General features: G+C 38.7%; 1 protein-coding gene across 1 annotated transcript in view; it reads right to left on the reverse strand.

Annotated features, from left to right (window-relative positions):
- The window catches only part of LOC103600691 (selenoprotein O-like), a 33,236-nt gene extending 13,040 nt beyond the window's left edge, over window positions 1-20,196 (reverse strand). Inside the window, exons 1-11 of the mRNA XM_008585006.1 lie at window positions 20,028-20,196; window positions 17,002-17,054; window positions 16,006-16,134; window positions 10,134-10,198; window positions 9,770-9,868; window positions 9,522-9,589; window positions 6,083-6,170; window positions 3,419-3,488; window positions 2,588-2,660; window positions 1,234-1,317; window positions 402-531 (exon numbers count right to left, since the gene is read on the reverse strand). Of these exons, the coding sequence (XP_008583228.1) occupies window positions 402-531; window positions 1,234-1,317; window positions 2,588-2,660; window positions 3,419-3,488; window positions 6,083-6,170; window positions 9,522-9,589; window positions 9,770-9,868; window positions 10,134-10,198; window positions 16,006-16,134; window positions 17,002-17,054; window positions 20,028-20,196 (1,028 nt within the window). The remainder of the gene's footprint in view (window positions 1-401; window positions 532-1,233; window positions 1,318-2,587; window positions 2,661-3,418; window positions 3,489-6,082; window positions 6,171-9,521; window positions 9,590-9,769; window positions 9,869-10,133; window positions 10,199-16,005; window positions 16,135-17,001; window positions 17,055-20,027) is intronic.
- Window positions 20,197-20,514: the final 318 nt, after the last annotated feature.

The raw sequence follows: 20,514 nt of genomic DNA on the forward strand, positions 1-20,514 counted from the left end.
CGATCATCAAAAATGTCCAAAAATATTTTACGCTCAGCCACAAAGAAACCTGAACACATTTTGAATAGTAGAGATTTTACTAAACACACTCTTTGATCCTAAAAATATGAACAAAATAATTCCAACTACTTAGAAATTAAGAAACACAGTGATAAATAACCTTTGGATCAAACAGGAAATAAAGAGATTTCACAACATCTAAAAAGCGTTTAAGAAAAACTTTATCCTAATAACTATGGAAAAAAGCCCAAACTGGACTAGAGAAATATATAGTTTGAAATGCCCTCATTAGTAAAGATTAAATAATAAGATAGCTTTTAAAATGTCCATCTCTTGCTAACAACAATGTTATGCAAATATATTTCACACAGATTTAATTAGTAGATTTAAGATTTACTCACAGCTGCTTTTGCCTAGAATCCAGTAATGGGTTTAGAGCTTGTAACAACTTGTTTAAATTAAACATCCCAATATTGGCCTGATTTCCTATTTTATATCTTCTTTCATCATCAGATATATTTGGTACAAAATCTGTTTAAAACAAAATACTATAGCTTTACAGTGGAGATAATTAATAATAAGTAGCTTTATTATTAAGTATATATTTAAATTTAATAAATTTACATGTATTAGATAAAAATCTTTCTGACATTAAATATTTAACTCAAAAGTAATATAAACACTTAATACCCATATACACGAAAAGCTTTTAAAATAGGAACATTTGCCTACTAGAGGAATACATTTCTAATCCACAAGAGTTTCTAATTTATCACACATGCTTCAGACTCCAACTCAGGCAGCATGTCCTCCACAAACCTTCTCTGATCCCTTCAGTGGTAAGCATTGTATTATTATTACTTCCATTTTATAAATTAGTGGCGTGAGAGGTTAAAGTGACTTTTCCAAAGGCACAGAGCCATTAAGGGTCAGATGCCAGAACTCAAACCCACGTCTGTCTGACAGCATATTCCCGGATATACTTCCTGCCATCCTCTCTCACGTGTAATTTCTGAGAGCAAACACCATGCAGGATTCGTTGTTGTATCACTTATGGCACCAGCAAGATCTACTAACCACATAAAAATGACCATTTCATAAATGAACCCAATTGTTTCTACTACCCCATTACTATATTATCTATAAGAGTTTATCTAAAATAAACCTGTGGTAATTTTTTAGTGAAACAGGGTGTGTCTGTACATAAATCACACATATATAAATCATACATACCTGGATTATAGGCCTCCATAAAACCAAATGGACCATAGTCAATTGTAATGGATAACAAACTGAAGTTATCAGTATTACAAACACCTAAAGTAACAACAAAAAATTCCAAAAACATGATAATAATCAAATATTTGAATTTTAACTCTATTAAATTATCCATAATACAAAAGGTCATGGAAATGCCATTTGTTTTAGAGATGAAATAAAATTTGATTACCAGTTGAAAGTTTAATTAGTGATATCAAATAGCTTAATATATGTTAAAATTATATTTTAAAATTAAATTTAGCCTTTTGTTTTATAATCTCCCACCAAAGATTTCAAATACTACAGGAACAAAATCCCCCAAAATTGAACTTCCTCTTTTTTTTATCCTCAATTTCTAGCATTTATTAAAACACATACATTATTTACAATGGAGTTGAGGCTAGTAAAGGAATAAGATTCATTAATTTTCAAAGATTGTGAATAGGGGAAAAGATAAAAATATGGACATACACCCCTTGACAGTCATTAGCTGCAGAACACTAACAGCGTTGGGGAGCCCTGCTTTTTTTTTTTTTGGCTGGAGACATCTGTATATCATAGAAGAAAAGTCTAGAGGAACTGATATGAAATGGTTAACAGGGATTACCTTGGAGAATGGAACTCCCACTCACTTCTGTATATTTTAAATTATTTGCTGTAAGTACTTTTATTTTTTTTTTCATGACTGTGGCTTTATTTATAACATTCCCATATTCATTATTCATAATTATTACTGTGCTTACTAGCAGAGCAATTTTCCCCTGACTTGCTCATAAATTCAAACAGTTTTGTTCAGCATAAAGGTAAGCTGAACACAGTTACACTGCATTATGTAACCTTCTCATTAGCAATGTAGTACTTCTATAATTAAAAATTTTAAAACAGCTTTAGAAAGATCTAAACACAATACGAGGGGTCCTCAACAAGTTCACGGAAGGATTTGTATTACCTTTTACTGCAATTTTTCTACAAACTCTTTGAATTACTCTCATATATAATCATGCATGTAATCCTAAGGTTAAAAAGCTTTACAGGTTATCATCCTATTTTCGATTACTATTCCATTCAAAGCCACTTTCTTTTTCTTTATTTCTTTTCTTTTCTTTTTTTTTTTTATCTTTTTTTGGCAGCTGGCTGGTACAGGGATCTCAAAGCCATTTTGAATATATTTTAAAAATTTTTCTGTTGCTAAAAACGAATTTGTATATTAAAATGTTAAGAAGCTCACTAGTAGGAATATTTTTAAATACTGAAAAAAAAGTCTTCTGCTTCAACAAATTAATTCTACTTTCTCATCAGAAGAATGAAATACCAGTAGATAACTTACCATGAGCAAAACCAACAGACATCCACAAGGCAATCAGTTGTGCTGTCTCAGATACCACAATAGAAAAAAAATCCTAAAATAAAATTTAGAAAATTTTCAGGTTTTCAGTAATGTATACTCTTCCAGGATCCTCTGATAAGTCACAAGGAGACTACGGGAAGAATTCAAAGGTGCATCGAAAGATGACTTAAAGAAAAGGAAATAAGTACATGTAAGAAAAATAGAAGAAAATAAAATTATTCATCCAGAAATAATATATAAAAGGCTTAGACAAAGTATGATCAAGCTCCTCCATGTCCAATGAGAAAAGTAAAAGCAACAGAATTCAGCACAAGGGAGTTAAATTTAAGCAATGTGAGTTATTAAACTTCAAAATGTGTCACCAAAAAAAATGAAATTCCCTTCTCTATGACTGTTTAAAGAATGAAAAAGGGTTATGAAGATGACAAGATTTCCACAAGAACAGAAAATCACATTTTCCTATTATGTATCATGGTTATTTCAGAACTGCTACTATAGAAATATCCATATACCTAATGTGTGAGCAAAGAATATACGTGACCAAGTTATAAATGCTGCTTGAAAAATAGCACATAACAGTTAGGATGTGAGAACACCTGTTCTTTTTTTTAGGCATCTTTCAAATAAAACAACTGTCTTGTCTATGTCTTGTTTATAGAGTGGTTCATCTTATCTTCGCCTAACAAAATGTTCAAAGCGCTCCACACTTCGTTTCCTGACTCTCATTTTTTAAGTTTGCAGCTGTAATCTCTAATGTTGGCAGGCCAATGAGAGAAAACAGAGTATTGCCTTTTCTTTTTAAAAACTTACCATGTATCTATTAGGTTCTTTGACATCTACAGAGGGAAAATGCTCCTGTATGATGAAGTCTAATAATGTCCTGGAGATAAAAAGGAGATAGAATCAGTGTTCTCTAGTACATAGTCCCGAATATCCAAGCACCTATGTCCACCATTGACATTTACGAAGTCCTTAGATCAGACGTAACATTTAAAACTTTAAGATTTTACTCCTGAAACAGCCAAAGAAAAATATTTCCTCAATACCAATCGAAAAAAGAAATATGTTTCTAAGATCATATTAGATTACACCTAATTATGTTATAAATTCAGATTAATTCCATAAACATCCATTAAGTGCCTCTTGCACCTACTGTATGCCAAGCTCTGAGCAAGTGCTAGGAAAAAGAATGACAAGACCCAGACCTAGACCTCAAAAAGCACACAGTCTACTAGGGAAGAAGAACATATAAAGAAATCATTGCATCACAGTATCATATGTGCAATAACAGAAATACAGAAAGTGTATAGCACTAACAGAGCAGGGAATGATTATTTATGTGTGGAGGGTCATTTACAAATGAGGTCACTGGGCCACTGGCTCACTTGGGAGAGCGTGGTACTGACAACACCAAGTCAAGGGTTAAGATCCCCTTACTAGTCATCTTTAGAAATAAATAAATAAATAAATAAATAAATAAAAATGAGGTCACAAAAAATTGGCAAATGTCTGAAGTTAAAATATTTAAAGTGCATATGTACTATATTTCTTATTACCTATTTTAACCAAGTATTCTACTTAACTGACTAACCACTAGTGTTGATTGCATTAGATAAGAGGAAATCTGGAAGAAGATTTGGGTTGTAGATATGATTTGGAAACTACTAAAACCCAGTCAAAACAATAGGAGTAAATTAGAGCTTGTCTAATATCTATTTATGTCTCATATGTACATATGAGAGTAATGTCATGTGAGCCAGTGGAGGCATTTCAAGGATGAAGTGATGGACAATATGTCAGAAGGATAAGTGAAATGCAACCGAAATATGAGCACTAGATGGAATGGTTGCAGTGGCATGGTGAATCCAAGCAGAAGTGACCCAAAAAGCAAATGGGTGGTTAGAAATAATGTCCAGGGAGAGCAGACAACCAGGACGACCATGACCCCAGCCAGGATGACCACGAGCTCAGCAAACATTTGCTAAAGTAAGAGACTCAGAGAACAGTAGTGACAAATGTGAGGACTTCTCTGCTTATTCATCTCCTTCCTTCTTTTCTTCTCCCCTTATTCTTCGTGGACCAAATCTGGATTTACTATGCTGATAACTACAACATAGAATCCATACTCCATATGTTTATAGTTTGTCCAAGAGAATTTTTCTTATATATTTCTAATGACTTTTAAAGACTGTATTATCTTAACAAATGGAAACAGAATTCCTCTTAAAAAAGGAAACGTTTTTATTAGAACAAACGTCTTGCTAAGTCTGCTTGGGGAAGGCAGAATTCTGGGAGCACAGATGTCAGCAGGCACCAGGACATCAGAGAACGATGGAAACAGTACCACAAGACCCGAGGGGAAGACTTCACTGCTTTTACTCTTTTGAAGCAACCCTCCTCTGTCTTCCCCATAGGAGTCTTCAGTAAGACGCACTGTGGTTAAAGGCTTTGTGTAAATTTGCTCTGTTTGTTTGTTTTTGTCCTGTGGAAGGGGCTAAGTTTCACCTCTGGGTCAGCTCAGTGTGAAACAGGCATCGTCACACACGTCAAAGCTGAAGTCCTAGGAAAGAAGAGACACGAGACAGAGGACACACTTGGGGAATCCTTGAAATTGGGAAGAAAGCTTCAGGAACCCTTCAGGCTGCAGAACTGGGGAGTCTGAATCCCTTGCCCCTGAATCTCTGAGTGTGAATGAAAGCCCTCAGCTGTAACCAGGTTGCATACTACATAATAAATTCCTTGAGAACAGGGTCTACTGGGTCTTACACCCCTTTTTTTAACCTTCTAAAAAACGCACCTGGTATTAGGCACATGGCACGTCTTAAAAATACTTATTAATTTAAATTCTTAGTTTTACTTAGAAGAACACAAAATATTTAACTCCATAGCACATAGGATTTTTCCAATTGTTTTGTACCATTTTTTTAAAGTAATTTTTTAAACGGCTTTAAAAAGAAGGAAATCCTGTCATTTGCAAGAACATGAATGGACCTGGAGGACATTAAGCTAAGTGAAATAAGCCAGACACAGAAGGACAAATGCAACATGATCTCACTTATTTGCAGAATCTAAAAAAAGTTAAACTCAAAGAAATAGAGAGTAGAATGGTGGTTACCAGGGGTCTGAGGGTTATGGAAATGGGGAGATGTAGGTCAAACAGTACAAAGTTTCAGTCACAAGATGAATAAGCTCTAGAGACCTAATGCACAGACTATAGTTAATAATAATGTATTGTACACTTGAAATTTGCTAAGAGAGTAGATCTTAAGTATTCTCACTAAAAAAAAAGGTAGCTATGTGAGGATATGGATATGCTAATTACCTTGATTGTGATGATCATTTCACAATGTATACATATATCAAAATATCACATTGTATACCTTAAATATATACAATTTTTATGTCAATTATATCCCAATAAAGCTGAGATACATACTCACTTTCATAGCTAAAAAAAAAAAGTAATTTTCTAACCTCAGTAAATCCAGTTCACCATAATGAGCCAAAATCTCTAATGATCCAATTCTAAACCATGATTTTGCAGCACGCAGCACTACTGCACCTGAAAAAGAAATTTTATTTTAGCATAAAACTATTTTAGCTATGTGAATATAGCAAAATGTATTTCTTTAAAATAAAATGATTTTCATAAAAAAGAAAGTAGTCACAGATGATGAGAAAAACAACTAATTTACACCCTATAAAAGATCAAAGGTTTTTCTCTATTGCCTTCAAGCCTGAATCAGTATGTTAGGAACCACAAGACTTTTAGAAACAGCAAGACTCCAATTCAGCTAAACGGTGAGAGGTATGTTCGGCTCCAAATTTCAGATACTCCACTGTCTCATCAATTGTGAACCTTCCCTGTACCTCACCCTGAAATAGGGAATTAAGAATTATTTTATTTTGCATAGGCCCTTGTAACTGCCTTCCATTCCTGTAACCCATCAAAAACTAACTCCAATAAATAAATGTTTGCATATGTTATAAACTATGAATATATACTGAAGAAATCAAATGAATCCATGCATTTTGTGTTTGTAACCTTCTATTGCCTTCTGCTTTGATTATAGACATCAGTAATACAATTAATAAGTAGATTTCATGGTTCTTATAAGGAATGCTGCACTTACATGTGTTTAGAAGGCAAGATGAAAGTCTACAGCAGGGTGACAAGAGTTCCTGCTCTGCTGTCCTTCAACAGACAACCACTCTCATCATGACTGCTACCTCTGGACCTTTGTTTGTGCTGTTCTTCCCTCTTCCACATATCCTCCTCTTCTCCCATCACTGAAATTCTACCTAACCTTATGCTCAAGATCAACTGCCACTTCCTCCATAAAGCCAAACTGATCTCCCTTTTACTTACCTCTGATTTTTTATTGTTCTTTTGTTCCATGTGTTTAAATCTTTTTACTACAAAGACTGTGAGTTTCTTAAGACCAGGGACTATGACATACTTATTACTCCTTGGCCCCCAAGAGTTTAGTGCAATGGTAGGCACAGAAAAGGGCCAATTAATAATTTCTGGTTTGACTGAATTACCCATACAGTCAGGACTTATTCACCATACTAATCTAGATATCTATTTTCATCTGTGTGGGGTTTTTTTGTTTCGTTTTGTTTTGTTTGAGCAATAAAAATGTAGTCACTCAGAAAAAAAAAAAAATAAAAGCTCAATAAATCATTCTAAATATTTACTTAAATGTTAGCACTGGAAGACATAGAATTATCATCTAGTCTAACTTCCTTATTTTATTTTACTTTATTATTTTTTACCTCCTAACTTGGACAGATAGGATACAGTTTTGTTTTGTTTTGTTTTGTTGGCAGCTGGCCTGTATGGACCTCCTCATTTCAGACGAAAAAACTGAGGGCCAGAATGTTTAAGTGATGTAGGATACAGTTTTGTTTTGTTTTGTTTTGTTGGCAGCTGGCCTGTATGGACCTCCTCATTTCAGACGAAAAAACTGAGGGCCAGAATGTTTAAGTGATGTGCCCAAGTCACAAAGCTAGTTCCTGCAGAGTCAGTTCTAGGTTTCACATGTTCTTTTTTCCTGCCTGGCTCTATTCTCACTGTATGGTAATGGCTCCTGTGCAAATGTGTCACCGACTAGTACCCCAAGAGGAGACGGTAGGAAATGAAGAGACACGTTTTATGGGATCAGGAGGACCTTTCAGGCTGCTGACCTGTAAGGCATCCTAGTTTATTTGAGATTCCTTTTTGTAAGTCAGTGAAAATAACAAATCGTACTGATTAAATCAGTTATGTCTGGTACCAAGCTATTTACAGAACATTTTCAGCTGACACAGCACTTGAAGATTCATAGCTAACTATTTATCAATAAAATAAGAACATAAATTTCTCATTTACAAAGCTTCCAGGGTCCTGGGTTCAATCAAAGGTCAGACCTCAAGGGGAGGGAGAAGGGGGAAGTAGGCAAAAGGGATGCCAGCCTTGCTGGCAAAAAGTCCTAGCAAGGACTTTGTCAGCTTGCTATTTAGTACCTCACACAAATATTAGGTTAAAAGTACAAATGAAATATCTGCATTTATGTGAAAACTTAGATACGGACATTCTCTGAATGGCCTAAAAGAAGTAATACTCTGCACCATTTGAAACCATGAAGATTATAACTCAGAATTCAGATAAACAGTATATACTCATATATATAAGTCATAGCCACAAAAGTTAGTAGTGTTGTACCAGTCATACTAACAGTCTGTGACTGGAATCTCGAATCCAATCACCATAAACAAAAAGACCTAAATGTTGTTATGGGCCCATGTGCAATAGTATCATTTTACCCAGATAAAATTAAAGGGGAGAGAGATGCCATAAAGATAAATAACCCTTAATTCCTTAAGTATACTTTTCAGGGACTGTTTTTTATGAAAATCTTATAAAAATGTACTACTATTATCTGAAAGTTTGCATCCTCCCAAAATCCATATGTTGTAACCTAATCACCAAGGTGATGGTGTTAGAAGGTGGAGGTCTTTGGGAGGTGATTAAGGGATTAGTACCTTATGAAAAGGCCCAGAAAGCAGCCTTCCCCTCCCACCATGTGAGGACACAGCAAAAGGCACTATCTATGAAGCAGAGGGCCCTCACCAGAAACGGAATCTGCTGTTGCTTTGATCTTGGACTTCCCAGCCTCCAGAACTTTGAGAAATAAACTTCCATTGCCTATAAATTACCCAGTCTAAGGTATTTTGCTGTAACAGTCCAGATGGACTAAGACATCTATTATGCACTAAGTATAAGGAACATAAAATGTGCTCTCGATGAATCACTGTGAACATCATCAGTAAGAATGCTATCCCATGACACAGAGATGTCCATAGGACCCAATAAGCATGTAGGGCTGTCAGCAGTTCTCAACATCTCTACTTTTTAGGCTCTTAAATATGTTTATTATTGATATTCCGGTCTCCTCCCTTCCCCAGAGATTCAGAGTCAAGTCTCTCTTTTGCCGCTGGAAGTGTGCCTCTACAGCACACTTTCTCATCCCCTTCCTAGTTTTTTATTTCTAAACTACTAAAGGCCAAGGGAAAAGTTAACTGAGCTTACTGGAAGTCAACATAAAGTAAGAGCAGTCAGGCTCTGAGGAAGGTCTTAGGGTCACTATTGGGAGGAAAGTGTGTAAAATTTCCTGTACTAGCTTTGTAACATCTTTGCCAGCTCTTCATAAACATTTTTGTTCTCGTCCCATATATTTGCTGTTTGAAATGAATGGATTAGTTATGTAAGAATGTGGGAATGGATATTCAATAATAATACAGAAATGCTGAAATGACATCTTGAAGAACCATGGATTACTTTTTAAGAAGACTGCAAAAATGTCCAGTATCTGTTGCTCTTTAAGAACTCAGTCCAATTTTATGCAAGTATTCTAAAAATTGTTGTTACCTCGTTCTTTCATGATATTTCCATTGTAAAACTGGTCTCGCCATACTTCATCATCACTTACAACCAGACTGAAACATAGGAGAATCAAAGTTACAATTTAACTACTATAAAGCTATCCAGAAGTACCTGAAACAACAAGAAACTGTAAGAAATCATTCTATCAGAGATTATTCATCTGCTCAATTTACTGACACGTTTTTGGAGAGAACATGACGCAGTCCTGAAAGTTTCAAGGAAAGATGGATTACCTTGCAGCTCTGCTAGTTGGAATTCCAAGATAATACATAGCCTCGCTACACAAGAATTCTCTCACTGAGGATCGAAGTACAGCTCTACCATCACCATGTCTACAGGAAATAAAATTTAAAAGATTTTCATTTGTAATTAAGACAACATCAACTTTATTTAGATGACTTTAAAGATTGCTGAAATGTACCGGGAGTATGGGGTCTTCCCTGAGCCTTTTAATTGGAGCTCCCACTTTTCACCCTGCCTTCAAAAAAGAAAAATTCTACGTATTACAAGACTCTAATATGTAGAGTAATAACTAATATTAATATTAATATGTTAATATTTAGCAGAAAAGCTGTCATACAAGAAAACATGCGATACCTGTTCATATAAATTCCAATAAGGTGGGCTCTTCCATCCCCAAGCTGATCTGCCCATATTCCAAACTAAAGGGAAAAAAGAAAAATTATTTATGTTTATTAATCTTTATAGCTTTCCTAATAATTTTTATAGGCAAGGTCATTTTGTCAAAATTGAGAATGAGGTATTGCAATTTTAGGATTATAATAATCAACAACTGGAATAAAGGTGAAAATACAATTGAATCAATAAAATATAAGAGAAATTCACTTAAAAATATATAAATTTAAAACATAATTCATTCCTTCACCATCTTATAGGTGAGCTCAAATTTATTAGCTGTGGAACACCTAGAACTGATCTATTTAATTAAAGAATATGAACTAGGAACAATTTATTAGTAGAAAATTTGCCTATATTATGCATATGCAATATAAAATCATAAACATACTTATACCTGAAAACATTGCTTTTGAACTTGCATGATTGTTTCCAAACTTTTCTGTTAAAATTTACTTATGGTTGTTCAATGCCACTTACTAGCTGTAGAAATTTGTATGAGTTACTTAACCTAAGACTGACCTTTCATCTCTGTAAAATGGGATAACCCTTCCAGGTTTTTGTAAGAATTAATGCTAACAGATGCAGAGTGCCTTGTACTATGTCCAACATATGCACATGTCCAAACGATGGTAATTATTATTATTGCCAATAATCATTTGCTAACTTAGACATCATTCCATTCTCAACATAGATGTTACTTCCACCACGAAGTCTTCTCTGACCTTCCAGGACTAGAAGGGTGGCCCTGTAAGTTCTCATAACTCCTCCTATACTTATCTAATCTTGATGCTTTTGGAATTCATTTATTCACCTGTCACTTCCCGTAGGGTATTACTAATTTGAGGGAAGGGGGCTGGTCTGATTCACCACTCATTATAGCTCCTGGTACATAAAAGGAGTTCTATAAACAGCTGTGGAATATTCATATGATGCTCAATTTCTGGGAAAAAAACAGGAAATTGAGAAAAATCTATCCAATATTTTAATTTTTCACCTTAACCAGGAATTGACAGCCACTAATTAATTTTAGCAATGAAACACCTGTAAGAGCACAAGTCTGAGACATGCTCTCAGCACACTCTAGAAAAGTTCTATAGTCTACAATACACTAAGCATAGCCCACACCATGAAAGGAAAGTAGAAAGAATGATAAATCCAGAGCTAGGAGTGAAATCAGGGGAATCAGGAAGCTAGTTTCCCATCAGTAAAAGAAAATTCATTTACAGCACTGTAAGTTCAAAATGGCAAAGTCATACTTATAAATAAATATAATTTCAGATCAAGGAGAAGCAAGAGATGAATGTGAAATTGACAAAAGCTTTAGCCTAATTTACTATACTACCAAAAAAAAACCTACAGAAAAGAATGGTTTAATGAAACTCTGAAGGTTTAAGGTTTGTATTTGTACTTTAACAGTATGTGTGACACTGACATAAAATGCTTTCAAATAAATTTAACCCACTTGCAAGCTGGCTTTTTGAACCATGGAATTCCTGCATTTGGGTGCTAGAAGAAACCGTAAGGATAATTTAGTCCAGAAGTATCAAAACTGAGCAACAGAATTCAGCAAAATGTTAACAGTTATTCCTTATAAACAAAACTGCAGTCAAATATGTTTGGAAAATAGTATGTTAAATAAAATTAACCAGATTTCTTTGCTGTAGCACTTTTCACAACTGCTGGAATAATCTGCAGCAATTCTCACATTACAGATCAAGAAATTAAGGATTAACTTTGTCACAGATGATCCTTAAAGTCCTTCTAATGGTCTATATTATTTTGCTTCTCAGCCTACTAGACTTTGAAGAAAGGAATTAACAAGCCCAACAAACCAGACCCTGAGGTTATAATAATCATTCTAATAGCTGACACGTAAGCACTTTTCATGTATTTCCTAATTTAAGCCTTACACCAACCCTATTACATTTTATTACTTGTCTTAAAAATTATTCCTTAGTAAACTAGCAACACCAAAACAGCCCCCAAACCACAGAGTGCCAAATTAATCGTATCTAGCTTAAAGGAAAGTCACAGAAATTTTGACAATTGGTCCTATGTTCTGATTTCCTTTTTTTCTTTTGGTGGCTGGCCAGTACAGAGATTGAACTCTGGACTTTGGTGTTATCAGCACCACTTTCTGAGCACCTGAGCAAACCGGCCAGCTCTCCTTTACTCTTTATAAATCAGATATCACACCCCGAACTTGTTTCAACATCTTGCTTTATTTCTACAATATGCCCAATTGCTTCCTGATTGCTACAGCATATAGTGTATCACCCTCTATAAATCTCGATTTGTTGGCTTTCTAACAGTTCTATAACTCTGCTCTACAGCTATCCTGGCTAAATTACAATCTACCTAACCTTTTGAGATTTTTATACTTACACATTGTCCTACTTGATTTTGCCTAAATCTCTTGCCAAAACTGCACTGAATGAGTTCCCTAGCAATAATTCACATAAATTTTATATTTGTGCTGCCCCAGTTTTCTCAATTCCATTAAAAAAAAACAGGAGAGCCAGTCAAGATGTCAGAATAGATGGTCCCCAGCGTCACTCTCTCCCACAAATCAACCAAATTTACAACTATAAAAATGTAACATCAGCCAAGCCAGGGCCGTTGGAGCTCAGGGGAAGAGGAGGAGAGACCTACGGAGTTCACAAAGCGGGGAGAAACTACGATGAGAGAAAGAATAAGCTGCTCTGAGCGTTTCAGGCCACGGCTGCTTTAAGGCTCGAGCTGATGAGCAACGTGGAGCAGGAGCCGGCAGAAGCCGCAGCTGTGCCCTTCAGATGGAGTTACTTGGAGGCAGCAGAGGAGAAAGGGCCTTGGTGGCCCCCAGGACAGCAAAACCACTAATAGGTTTCCCATGGACCCACAAAGGAGCGAGGAGCCAGAACAACTGAAAAAAGGGAGCCACTCAGAGGCCAGTGAGTCATCGCAAGGGACCGGCACAGCGCCCGTCCCATGGGAAGTGTTTGGAGCTCGGGTGGTGGGGGAGACAGGCCCACCAGGAGAACACTGGGACACAGCAAGGACAGCTGATCTGCCCCTCAATCGGCACAGGACCACTCAGAGGAGACTGGTCGGGAATGCAGAATTGCATGGGGTGCAGTTTGATGAAAAAACTCAGGCCCAGATCAGAGATTCTACAGATCACACATCCACCAGGTCTCTGCAGAGCCGGAAGTACCTATAAGGTCAACCATTAAACCCTGAGCTGCACAAAAAGCCTTCCCTAGGGAAACAGCAGCAAAGGAGCAATTTAAACAACCACACACTCAAGTACTGGTTCCCACAGGAAGTTCCCCCATATTAGAAGCAAACGACAAAAAATTAGTTCTGGCCCAGGCACACCACCAGCACCTTGGGGCCTGCCTGAGAAGTGGAGGCTTGGATCTGGGGACCGGACCACACTCCCACTTCCAGGCAAATTGCACCAGTGCCTCGGGGCCAGCCTGGGGACCTGAAGCATGGAGAAGGGGACTGGACCCCCCTCCCACAACCAGACACACCACACCGGCATCTTAGGGCCTGCCAGGGACCCGAGGCAAGGAGAAGGGGACTGGACCTCTCTCCCACAACCAGGCACACTGAGCCAGCGCCTTGGGGCTCACCCAGGGACCTGGGCTATGGAGTTGGGGACCAGAACACCCTCCCACAACCAGGCACAACATGCCAGCACCTCAAAGTCCACCCAGGGACCCAGGGCATGAAGAGGGGGACCGGACCTCACTCCCACAACCAGGCACAACATGCCAGCACCTCGGAGCCCACCCAGAGACCTGAGGCAAGGAGAAGAAGAACAGTACTCTCTCCCACAACCAGGTACACCGCACCAGAGCTTCAGGGCCCGCCTGGGGAACCGAGGCGTGGAGAAGGTGACTGGACCTCCCTCCCACAACCAGGCACACCACGCCAGCACCTTGGGGCCTTCCAGGGACCCAAGGCAAGGAGAAGGGGAATGGACCTCTCTCCCACAACCAGGCACACTGAGCCAGCACTTCAGGGCCAACTGGAGGACCTAAGGCATGGAGAAGGGGACTGGACCTCTCTCCCACAACCAGGCACACCATGCCAGCACCTTGAGGCCAGCCCAGGGACCCAGGGCATGGAGAAGGGGACTGGACCTCTCTCCCACAACCAGGCACACCATGCCAGCACCTTGAGGCCAGCCCAGGGACCCAGGGCATGGAGAAGGGGACCGGACCTCTCTCCCACAACCAGGCACACTGAGCCAGTGCCTTGGGGCCCACCCGGTGACCTGAGGCATGGAGCCAGGAACCACACCCTCCTCCCACAACAAGGCACACCACGACAGTACCTCAGGGCCCACCCAGGGACCTGAGGCAAGGAGAAGGGAACTGGACCTCTCCCCCACAACCATGGAGGTTGTAAGGACACCGTGGACACTCAAGCAGAGGGGGAGGAGGGAGAGCATTCCCTAGCAATATGGCGCCCTTCCGGGTTCTTCTCCGCAGTAAACAAGCCCGCCGGTGTCAACACCCAAGCCCATCTGCGCCAAACCTCAGCCAGTCACAGGTCAAGGCTCACCTCCTGCCCAGCCCCGTCCAATCAGCTACCGCCCCGTCCAATCCCTATCAAAACCCGGAACGCAGCTCCCTATAAATATACACGCAGTCCTTGAATAAAGCGGAACTTCTCTGGCGAACTGTCAGCTCAGGTCCTGTCGTCTTATCAGCTCGGGTCCGTGCGCCCTTTCAGAGGGCCTTTCAGGGCCCGCCCAGCCCAGAGGCTTGCAGAAGGGGACTGGCCCTCTCTCCCACAACCAGGTACATCAAGCCAGTGCCTCAGGTCCCACCCAGTGACCTGAGGTATGGAGCCAGGGACTGGACCCTTCTCTCACAGCAGGCACAAAACACTAGCACCTCGGGGCTCACCTGGGTACCCAAGGCATGGAGAAGGGGACCAGACCCTCCTCCCACAATCAGGCACATGGCGCTAGCACCTTGGGGCCTGCCCAGGGACCAGAGGCATGGAGAAGGGGGCCAAACACACCCCACAACCAGGCATACCGCCAGTGCCAAAGAGCATACCAAAAAGAGCACCTCCACATGGGTGGCCCACCACAGCCATCACAATAAACAAGGCTGCTGCAAAAGTTTCTAGACACCACAACCACCACACAGATGGTCCGCCAACCACTGGAGTGCATTCACACAAGAAGAGTCACCAGCAGAGACAAAGAAAAGAACAGTATGTCTCTCTCTAAAAAATCCATTTCAGAGTGACAGAAGAAGCATCTGCTTTATGATAATATTGGGGGACCTGATCACATCTCTCAGCATTGGACAGATCATCTAGGCAACAAATTAACAAAGTAATCATTATTCTTTCAGAAGGAGAGAAGAAATCTAGGGCAATTGGTGGGGGAGGGAATAGGGAAAGGGGAGAGATTGGACAAGGGGCATAAAGAATAATTACAATTTGTAACAATATATATGCTAGTAATATTGATTTAATCAACATATCTCAATGTTCAACCCCCCAAATATGTATAATTGATTTTGATTCAATAAATAAATTTTAAAGATAAAGAAATAAATAAATAAAAATAAAAAATTAATAAGTTTGATGGCACTTAAAAAAAAAAAAAACTTAGGCTCCAGCTTTATCACAGCAAGAAATCACATCAGCTAACCTATAAACATCTTATGATTAACACATTCTTCTAGAAATATCTTGTCGAAGTCTCAATATGCTAGTATTAGAGTAATTAATGCAAAATAATTTCTTTAATAGGATAGCATTTCCACCAAATGTTTATATTTGTATAAGGGAAGTGAAGCGTTGCTGCTGCCACTCTTACCTGATGCCCACCATACCGGTGAGCCAATGGAACAGATCCAAACACTATCTTTTCACCACTTACAAGCTGGATAAAATCATCTGTTTCTGAGACAGATAAATCAAGGTCCAAAATATCTTCTAGAACTTCCTGGGGCAGGAAAAAAAAAATCTTACAAATCTAAATAATCATTTAATAATTTTTCAGGAAAGAAACTTGAAAGAAAATTTTTTAAAAAATCTCTTCCAAAAATACATTATTAATATTTTTTATAAGAGATGTACCATATTTTCTATGATTATTTATGCTATTTGGGAAAAATTAGTTCTATCAGATGGTTCTAAAAGTTTTATGGGTTTCTTGTGATGCATGGCAAAATAATATTTTTCTGAGTACATATTCTTTTAAGGAAATAGAAAGAAGGAAATGTCTCATTTTTATCCTAAACTCATTCATGATATGACAGAACAATTTAGAATTTGTGGGCCGGCCCGGTGGCGCACTGCTACAGTGCGCCGCTTGGGAAGCGCGGTGGCGCTCCCGCCAAGGGTTCGGATCCCACATACAGACTGGCCGCTCACTGGCTGAGCGAGGTGCGGGAGCAACACCAAGGGTTGCAATTCCATTGCCGGTCCCGGTCCGGTACGGGCACGACACTGAGGGTTGCAATCCGTTGCCGGTCACGAAAAAAGACAAAAAGGAAAAAAAAAAAAGAATTTGTTACTAGAGGCCAATTCTAAAGGTTATCTAAGATAAGAATTCAACTCGTTTCCCTCTTTTTTCACAAAAGTGTATTTTCCTTGTAAGATAACTTTAGGATGAAACTAAGTACTAAACTCCAGGAATAAATATCAAAGTGATTTCTAAGAATGACAGTCAACAAGTATCTAAATTTTAAACACAAAGACAGTCTTTTACCAATAGACTAATAACATTAACTCTGAAAAAAAATTATCTCGTTTTAGACAAATGTTTTAGTAAGTTAAGTATTTGTGTTGTGAAAAAATAAAGCCTAACCTTTGAAACTGCTACAAGACGTACTCTTGATTTGAAAGCAGTTGGGAAGGCAACTGAAAAAATACAGTTTTTCACTTTACGAACATAATTTTCTTTAACAGGATCAACTGGCAACACAGCTGATAAAAAAAAAAAAACTCTTCTTAATGTTCTCATTTGTTGCATATACAGCGTTAATATTCCTTAGAAAAGATATAAGCCACTATTTTCTTCATACTTTGTTATTTAAAGGCTATTTTAACATTTTCAACATTTTCTATCCAGCACTCATGTAATACAGGATACGAGACTGTCCAAGAGGATGGAAGATGGAAAAAAATTAAAACAGCAAGACATATACCCTGTCTTCAAATATTTTCACTCATGGGAGACAAATAGGGCCTGCAACATATTTATAAATAAGAATATATAAATAAAATGGAAGTGAGCTGCATTACAGTATTAGTATTTTAGTACTAGTCAATTCAATGGACCCAAAATATATCATGAACTTAATCACACACACTTTGCCCTTTAGAAACTCACAATTAACTGAAGGAAACAGATATATACATAAATAACTCAACAACCAGGAACATATGGTTTACCAGATGTACAAAACTGCTCTGGCTCCCATAAGAAATTTCAAAATATTTGACATGTGCCTGTTCACAAGACTAGAAGTTTAAAATTGCCTCTAAGAAACTAACAGTGTTTCATCAAGCCCGTGCACTAAAGCACATGTACTATGTTAAAAAGCTATAAAGGAAAAGAGCATCTAAACATGCTTTAGAACCTCAGAACATATTTACTCTTATTTTACATACAATTCTTAAGCTCTTAATCTGCTTTCCTAATCCAGAACAATTAAGCAAACAAAACCAATAGAACAATTAAAAAAACAAATAGAACACAGTAAGTGTATTAATTAAACTACAAGAGTAAGAGACACAAAAACCTATGTTTATGGACAGAGATGATTTGTTAAAATGTGTCAATGAATTATTTAACAAACATAATGGGAATCCAATGAAAATCCTAGTAGGAGTTTTTAAAGAACCAATCTTAAAGTGCAAATCTGGACAAACAAACAAATTAATTTTTTCTACATAAGAGAAATGAGAGAGTTTGCTTATATTAAAAATTATAAGAAACAATAGCTAACAATATTTTTATCCCCCAAATAGATGCAAAGATCTATGTAACAATAAAAAGCACAAGAGTGCTGGCTGGTTAGCTCAGCTGGTTAGAGCCCAATGTTATATAACACCAAGGTCAAGGATTTGGATCTCTGAAAATGATATTTCAAATCAGTGGAGAAAGGTGGCGTAAGGACAATTTGCTCAACTGGCTATAAAACCTGGTCCTATCATAGATAATGTATTTTGTATAGTATTATCCATATAGCAAGAAAATGTCATGAAGTGTAGCCAACATGTCAACATTGAAATGACAACTTTGAAAATACTTTCAGTTTCTGACTTAGTGCATTTTTATCCATCAGCACTGGTTGTTTCATTTGTATAGGTGCAGTAAAAAAAGACCAAAGTTGTTTTTAGACTGCGCACAAGAGAAGTCTGTTCTTTAGCTGTTACCTGCACAGCTCAGATGATGTTTTTAACTTCCTAGGTGGATGATTGGCATATTTGGGTCAAAAGAACTACTTTTGAATTTTGCATCCTATTGACAAGTTATTGTTGTTCCTCAAAAGTTTAGCTACACAATAATGTTGGAAACCTTAATGAACTTCATCTGCTTTCCCCCCTTATCTTGCCATACTATGACTAAGAGCCAGGTTCTTTGTTTAAATCTGTCTAGGCAATCTCTTAAATGAAAATGGTCTGACAGAATTGCATAGTGCTATACTTAACAACTGTGTGAGCTTGGGAAAGATACTCAAAATACTTACTGTTGGGAAAACAAAATAATTTAATCAGGCCCCCTCGCCTTAGGAGGGTTGCAGGTGGTTGCAGGTGGTGCTGCGCATTCTTTGTAAGCAACTTGTGTGTGGGTGGAGTTAGTGGGAACACTCAGCGCTGCCATGTGGCTGGCATTTTACTGCCTCCGGCGACCACCTCATGCAGCCCATTGCTCTCGAACCTACGGCTCCAAGGACCTTTTTGCTGGTTACCTAGCTCGGAGACTTGCATGTGAAGGGTTTGTGACCCACTGTGGACAACGGGCTTGAAGGGTCCGTGAGCTCCAGACCCAGCCGTAGCTCAACACTTACCTTAAGGTCTTAAGATAATTTAATCATAAGATTGCCAAGTACAATACCAGTGTTAATTGCTGAACTCTTCTTTGGCACATTCTGTTGGACGTTTCTTAATGTGTAAACCTAATCTAAATCAAGATTATCCACAGAAGCATATTATCAACCTTTACTTGTAAAGCACGTTTTATGTTTTTAAATACTATTCTTCAAGTTGGAAAAAAGCCATAAATTAGTTTATTTTAATAGACTTCTTTATATATCCTATGATGCGTTTGTTCAATAAAAAACTACACTTTTAAAATAAATGAGAGTAATGTCAGCTATAGGGCTATTTGTATCCTTTACTGCAAGAAGCGTGGTTCAGAAGAACCCGAAAAACTATGTATCACAGAATTACAGTTACCTATTTGCTGGTCTATTTCGTCATAGGAGTGAATTTTTTTGAGGACTAAGTTTCTTTTATTTCTGCATCCCTAATGCGTACACACTCTCATTGGCTCTGTGTCTGTGTGTGTGTGTGTTAAATGCTTAATTATATCGCAGGTTTGTTATAAATAGGTTGTCTCTCAGAATCGGAAGAGCAGACCTGGCAAGACTGCCCAACTATACCTATAAGGTCTGCAGAGGAGAGAGTCCAAAAGTCGAGAGATGAGGCTAATTTAGCTTCTGTTTCGCAATAGTCCTGACCGTGGTTTGACCCGTTACTGGCAAGATGCAGAAGGCTGGCACTTCCTTCAAGAACAGATTGTAAAAGGCCGCAGACGACAGAGTGGCAGGCCACACCCAAGAGAAGCAGCCGCTAATTTAGCTTCTGTTTCGCAATAGTCCTGACCGTGGTTTGACCCGTTACTGGCAAGATGCCGAAGGCTGGCACTTCCTTCAAGAACAGATTGTAAAAGGCCGCAGACGACAGAGTGGCAGGCCACACCCAAGAGAAGCAGCCTCGGCAAGTGCAGTCTCCGGATTAGGCCGCAGCACGGGAACCCGATCCTTTGCGTCATAGTTCGGCCTAAATCCGCAGAGCAAAAGAATTAGTGGCTGCAAGTCCGGCGCACTGTGCTACTTCCTGCTAACAGCCGGTCCCCCAAAGGTGCATTTCTGCTATGACTGTCGCAGTGACCGCTCCCCCGAGCAGTTTCAGGGAAGGACTGGGGACAGAGGGCTCGCCCGTGGAAGGTCACGCACGGTGTCCCGCGGGCCTGGCCGCTTCCGCGCGCTTTCTCCTCCGCCTCCCCGCAGCGGCCGGGCGTCCCCACCAGCTCCCGGGCCGGGAGGCGACCAGTCAGGCTCCGCGTAGGTGTCCACGAGCGCGCCAGCCG

The sequence above is a fragment of the Galeopterus variegatus genome, unplaced genomic scaffold, assembly GCF_000696425.1.
Source record: "Galeopterus variegatus unplaced genomic scaffold, G_variegatus-3.0.2 Scaffold3419, whole genome shotgun sequence".
NCBI classification, from domain to species: domain Eukaryota; kingdom Metazoa; phylum Chordata; class Mammalia; order Dermoptera; family Cynocephalidae; genus Galeopterus; species Galeopterus variegatus.